At 31.1% G+C, this 6,627-nt stretch overlaps 1 protein-coding gene across 2 annotated transcripts in view; it reads left to right on the forward strand.

Moving 5' to 3' along the window:
- The window catches only part of LOC106465381 (high mobility group protein HMGI-C-like), a 26,715-nt gene that overhangs the window by 4,880 nt on the left and 15,208 nt on the right, over nucleotides 1–6,627 (forward strand). For both annotated transcript variants that reach the window (XM_022393264.1, XM_013925604.2), the window contains exon 2: nucleotides 4,600–4,704. In XM_022393264.1, coding sequence (XP_022248972.1) covers nucleotides 4,606–4,704 — 99 coding nt within the window. In that variant the 5' untranslated portion in view covers nucleotides 4,600–4,605. The remainder of the gene's footprint in view (nucleotides 1–4,599; nucleotides 4,705–6,627) is intronic.

Here is a 6,627-nt window from a genome sequence, read left to right on the forward strand (position 1 = left end):
ATCTCCTTCTTTTGAACCAAGATTTCAAGGAGGTAGGTTGTGTCTTTAGTCTGCTTGAAATTTCATATTTTTTAGACTGAAATATAGCTTAGCTACTAAGCTTGATACATTATAGTGGAATTCTATAGTATTGGTATGGTAATTTATGATTTTTTGGTTATTCAACTGTATATATATATATATAAAACCTAAAAAAACATTTTGTTACATATCCTCCACGTGCGAAATGTTAAAAGGCTTAGCAACCTACATCAAGCAGCAACCAAGTATAAAGATTGTAACTAGAAGAGATAATTGCTTGCTTTACTTCTTTATTTACTGTTCTATGTCTTAAGAAAAATAAGTTTAAGAACTTGTTTCTAAATAGCAATAATCTGTATTCATATGTAATGCATAGTAAATGAATGTGACTGTTTTACAAAATACTAGTCTAATAAAACACAGCCATGACAGGTAATTTGTAAAGACTAAAGATCAGTTTTATATTATTGGACACGGTAACATGAGTGTAAGTGTACCACATCATTGTAACTTCTGTATTGTTCGCCAGGCTTGGCTGAAAGGTCAATATAATAAAAAACAATAAATATATTTAAATGTATAATTGTATGAGATTTTAGCTATTTAGTCTAAACATGTATGTTTTCATGTTATAATTACTTTGCATGTTGGATAGGCAACATGCAAAAAGAAAAAAAAGTATGAGAAAAACATTGCTAATCAAACCTTAAGACTTAATAAAAAAAACTGATATTTTGTCTATGAAAGCATTGTAATGTTTACTGATAATCTGCCAAATTTTGTTAACATATGTTTACTAATTTAAAAGTTATAGCATGAAAAATATAACAAGCACAAAATGGTTACGAAGTTGATCCTACGGACCGAGCCCATGCTGAAAGAGTTAATTACCAAAAAAAAGATGTTTTTGAGGTTTTGTGAAATCAACAACTTCACCATAATGATTGTATTATTCAAAAAGAGACAAAAAACAAACAAACATCTAACACTACTTTAATTACACCTGATTATTCTACAAATGTTTAGAACTAGCTTCAATTTCCTGAATAGTGAATGAACTGTTGAACACAGCACTAATGATAATAGTAACATTAAGTTTTAGTATATTTAGAAGCTAATAAATGGCATAAATATAACAGTAGTTAGTAGTGGATCGGTTAATATTAATCTTATGTCATATATGTATAAACAATTTTTCTACCCTGTAATAAAGTTCTGGTGACTTGGAGGGAAGACTTTTCATTTTAATACATGTTACTTATTAACTTTATTTGTGTCATCGTCTTTGGCTGCTTATTTGACTAATATAACAATTAATATTTTTATTTTGTTCCTTTTTTCTGACTGGTTGAGAATGTATAATTTTAATATTGTCTTAAAAACTAAGAAAATGCAATTGTGTTTATTGGTAATTACTAATTTTAATTTCTGCTTCAATACACAAGAAGGAAATGATATTATGCTTATTTGAGTGATGCTTAAACATTGTTGTTGGTTTTTCATGCATCCATTTCAACTATAAATTAAAGGCAGCATACAAGCATGCCACAGTGCTATATAATGTACAAAATTAATTCGTATAAAATAATTGGTGTTTAAAATAAATACTATTGTGTAGTTAATATGTACCATAATTCTGATTTGTAAATGACTTCAATAAAATTGATAATAACTACAATTCACTTAATCTAGCTCACACAATAATAGTTGTTTTTGAAATTGATAGTATAAAATAGTGTATGGACCACTACTACATCTTTCATATCCCAGCCAGTTTGGTGAACCCTGGTGTTATGAGAAAGGTCTTGTTGACACTAGATATGGCAAATGCAGTGTGGTTGATATACATATTTTTTGCTTTCACTGATGAGTTTTTATAATAATTTAATATTTAAAGACAAAAAGGGTCCTGGCTGTTCCATCTACTAAACTATAAAATAAAACTCAAAGCCAGGCCTTTTTAAATATTTCTCAAGCCTACCTATAAATTTACAACATCTGCGTTATTTGAAGACAACTCATTCCGAAAGCCAACCACCCTGTTAGAAAACAAAAATTAGCATAGCTGAAGGTGAAGTCTGCCCAGCCACAATTTATATTTGTGCCACCTAGTCCTACTTTTCACACCATTAACTGTGGCAGGAGCAGCTCAGTTGCCATTTTCTAACTGTGGCGGTAACTTTAATTTTTAGGGCAATTAATCAACCATTTTTGTTTATCTTTTTTTCCTTTAATTTTTCTTACTTGAATAAGATTTTAAATAGCATAAATAAAAAACATAACCTTGCTAATTTAGTTATAATAATATAATTCCTTTACAGAAAATGGTTCAGAGGGGAAATATATATATATATATATATTTTTATTTATTTAGAAAAATCAACTTTTGTATGGTAGATTTCAAAGCATGGTACTATGCATAATCCAACATCACAGTCTTTCCATATATATGATGTGTCCTTTCGTTTTCCTTTAGCTGCACAAACATGACATTGAAACGAGGATCTTCCAGGGTTTCCTTCTTTTTGAGGAGTAAAGTTTGGAAAGTGATGCACTGTGAGGCGATTAGGAGATGATGATGGGGTATATCTTCCTGCTTTGGAGGTGCATTCCCCATATTTCTCAAAAAGCCACTTTATTCTATTTTGAACTTTAGCAATGTATTATTTCCACCAAGCTTTTTATGAAGTATAAAGGAATTCAATACAGCGATATCAAGGAATCTAAGATAGATTTTTTGTAGTGCTACTTTAGATGACTCCTAGCTGCATCATAGGATGAAATCACTTGATCCATGTGATCCACGCCTCCCATCACCTTCTTGTAATTGATACACACAAGAGGCTTGCTCTTTTCCGAGTTACCTTCCTTTACAGTCTTTCAGCATCATGGGTAATGCTTATCATCATAACCTCTCTCTTGTCTCTCCATTGCATGACCATAAGTTTACCTCTATACATGGTAATATCTTGTCCCTTTTTTAGCTTTGCTTTTGAAACTTCCTTTGGAATTCCTTTTCGATTTTTTGCAAAGTTCAGGTTGCATCTGTCATGTGGGAAACTAAAAAATTGAAAACAGGTGGCGAAGAGTAATAGTTATCCATTGCAAGATAAAAGCCCTTATCCAAAAGGTCTGTCATTAGATGCAGGATGACTTTTGTTGAATGATTTAGGTATTCAGATGCAATTTCAGTAGCACAAGGAGGCATTTGAAGATCTGTTCCCTTTTCAGTGTAAACTTCAAAGTTATACACGTATTCTGTGCTTGATTTGCAAAGAAAGTAGCCCTCAATTCCAAATCGAGCACGCTTTAGCGGGATGTACATCTTCCATCCCAATCTACCCTTCCCTAGAAGTAAGCTCTCATCTATGCATATATTCTTTTCAGGGAAATATGCACTCTGAAAAGACTCTTTGTGTAAGTTTAGAAGATCTCTAATGTTATATAATTTATCTGAAGAGTCTTTAGAAGCGGAGAAGTGCAAGTGTTACAGGAGAAGGAGAAATCTATCTCTCGGCATTGTTTCCCCAAAAAAAGGTGTTGCCAACAGACAATCCTTTGAAAAATACATCTGAAAATCAGACTTTTTGATTATTCCCATCAATAACAACATTGCATCGAGTACACGCATTTTGCCGACGTTTGTGTCTTTCCAATTTTGTAGTCTACTTTTCTTCTTCAATAATCCTGAGATGAATTTCTGTTTGCAAATTTCATTAGCATACGCATTAGTTTCCGAGACGATTTTCAATATTATTCCAGCATTTTGAATAGATTCAAAAATCTCCAAAATATTATTAGTATTGGTTTCCTTTATTTTGACAACCAAATCTCCACTAAAAGTAAAAAAAATTTCTTTAGCTTCCGATGAGTGACCACTCTACTTGCGAAGTACTTGGTACATTTGTTTGTTCATTATCAGATAAATCATCAATTGTGACTTCATTAGTAAATTCTTCTTCGCTATCAGAGGATAAATCTAAGCTTGATTCGTCACTTTCACAAAGGTATTGGCAAAGCTCTTCATCAACAATAACCTGCTTTGCCATTTCAAGAGAGGAGAAAAATTTTTAAATAACCCTCTCCGACGAAATAGCTTTTGAGCTCTGATTCTTTGGAGGTAGGAGTGCCCATCTGATTCCCTGACTCACAGATAAAACTGAGTTGCCATCAATCAGAATAAAATTTAAATTTTTGTCATTTGCATAGAGTTATAGTTATATATGTGTGTGACTGACAGATATTTCCATCATTCGCAGCTGAGCCATAGAACTTCAGTGACGGAAATATCCGTCATCTGCAGTTAATGGGTTAAATATGAAAAACAGATGATGTATTGCCACAGGATCAGAATTATTTTATTGTGATGTACTTAAAAACATACATATTAAAAATACACAACTTGAAAAAGTCAGACAATAATAAGAAACCTTATAACTTCAAACATAAGTTATTCTAATAATATTGTTGTACTTGTTATGGTAACTAGAACAGAAGAAAACTAAAATAATTGTAAGAACCAGTAAAGTTTTTTTCGCTAATTTTTAATACAAAAATATTGCATTGCATTAATCATAGGGAGAAATGGCCGATGAGGGTAGCAATGCAACAGAAGCTGCAAAGCGTGGACGAGGTCGACCCAAGAAAGCAGATAAGCCTGAAGAGTCATCCAAAGATGTAAAAGTAGGTACTTATTAGAATTAATCTTTTCTTAAGCCACAGTTTAATGTTATTAGTTGTCAATATAGAAGTATTTGTACCAAGATTTTTAGATTGAGCTGTCAGTAGTCTTTTTTTGCCCAATTAAATAATGTTTACATTTTTTTTTGTGTTTAGGCATTAAACATTTATTTTCTAGATATTTATAATATCTTAAACTTCATGAGTTTTCAATTTATTTTTATAGTTGTTGAGGAAAAAGAATCTTGTAAATTTTTTTTTGCATTTTAACATGCACGAGAATTGCTGCTAGTGAGTTAGGCCTAATTCCTGAATCTTTGTTCTGAAATATTTTTTAGCTTTATTACTAGCAACTAAGCACAACTTCTGTGGCTTGACAAACTTATTCAATGCTTATTCTTCAGTCATGCCATTGAATGGATTCTGATCTATATTAAATGTGTGATCCAAATTTTAACATTTTGTAAATGTAAAATGATGTAGGGATGGCAGTGCCAAAAATAATGCAAGCGAGAATATAGGAATGATGCAGCTATACATAGGTCATTCCTATGTGGCTTTCAATATTAAAATTTTATATTACACTGTAAAATGCATACTCGACCGCAGTTGGAAATTGTATATTTCTGACTGTTGGTATGTGATTTATCATATGGTCATGTCAGGGTAGGCATCAATGTAGTGTAAATAAGAGCCTAGGACTTGTGTACAAGGAAAACCATGTTGAGTCAAAATATGTCTTGAATATTACAGACTCTTGGTCCGAGGTCATTCGAATTGACTGACTTAATAACCATTTTGTACTTGTACATTTTACAGTGTAACATTAAATTTTAGTATTGAAAGTCATGTAATGATGATCTTTGTATAGCTGTACCACCCCTATAATCTTGTTTGCATTTTTTATTTGCACTGCCATCCCTACATCATTCTACATTTACAAAATGTTTTTTATTACATCTTCTAGATCTGTTTCAACAGTTTTAACTCAGAAATAATTTAAAATCAATATTTTGCCTTTTGGTAGCATTTATTTAGTATAATTCATGAAGAAAATATTCAAATATTCATTTCAGTGCAGTTCCATGGAGTCTTGCCTGTAAATACTGTAATTATCAGTTTCTTAGAATTTTTCTTCCTGTTCCAAAGAATAGCTTTAAATCTGTTAAACAACTGTCTTGAGAACATATTATTCAATTTTTAATTTTGTGGAATTTCCTTTTCTCTCTTTCTGCTTATTGTATACGCTTTCGGTGCCATCTTCCTATGTTATCAAATGAAGTGATTTGATCATTTACTAATAAAGTACAGCTTTGGAATTTATTTTGATGAAAGCTTAAATGTTATTAGATAGAGCCAAAATTAGAATTCATAGTAGAGTAACTGAACTCGTTTGAACAGTAGTTCCTGGTTGCTAGTTAGAGCTCTCATTGCATTGACCAGAAGCATTCAATGGGAAGTTTTTAAGACTTAGGATATAGTCACAAATATGGGAATTTTTTCATAGTTTCTATATATATCTTCTTTTCATTTTTGAAAGTATTTGTGCATTAAATTGTAACTGTTTGAAGCTACAGAAACTTTAATTTAGAACAAGACATAAGGTAAAGTTAGGTTTAGGAAGTACAGTAAGAAATGGAATAATATTTTGCTGACTGAAATCCTTCTCTATGGAATATTATTTTTACATTTGTCATTCTTCAATCAATATTCATAAATCAGTTGGATAACTGGCTACTTAATTATTTTTTTTGTAATTGAAATCTTGATATATTTTAAATAAAAGTGTTAAAATTGTTACCAGTGATAGTAAAACTTTTTCATTGTATGAAATCAATAGGGGGACTACTGCAGATTTTAAAAAATAAACAAAATGATGACTGTGTGGTTTTCTGAACAAAAGAAATTTGCCAAATAGGAAATGTT

This window comes from Limulus polyphemus, unplaced genomic scaffold (assembly GCF_000517525.1).
Source record: "Limulus polyphemus unplaced genomic scaffold, Limulus_polyphemus-2.1.2 Scaffold1925, whole genome shotgun sequence".
Taxonomy (NCBI): domain Eukaryota; kingdom Metazoa; phylum Arthropoda; class Merostomata; order Xiphosura; family Limulidae; genus Limulus; species Limulus polyphemus.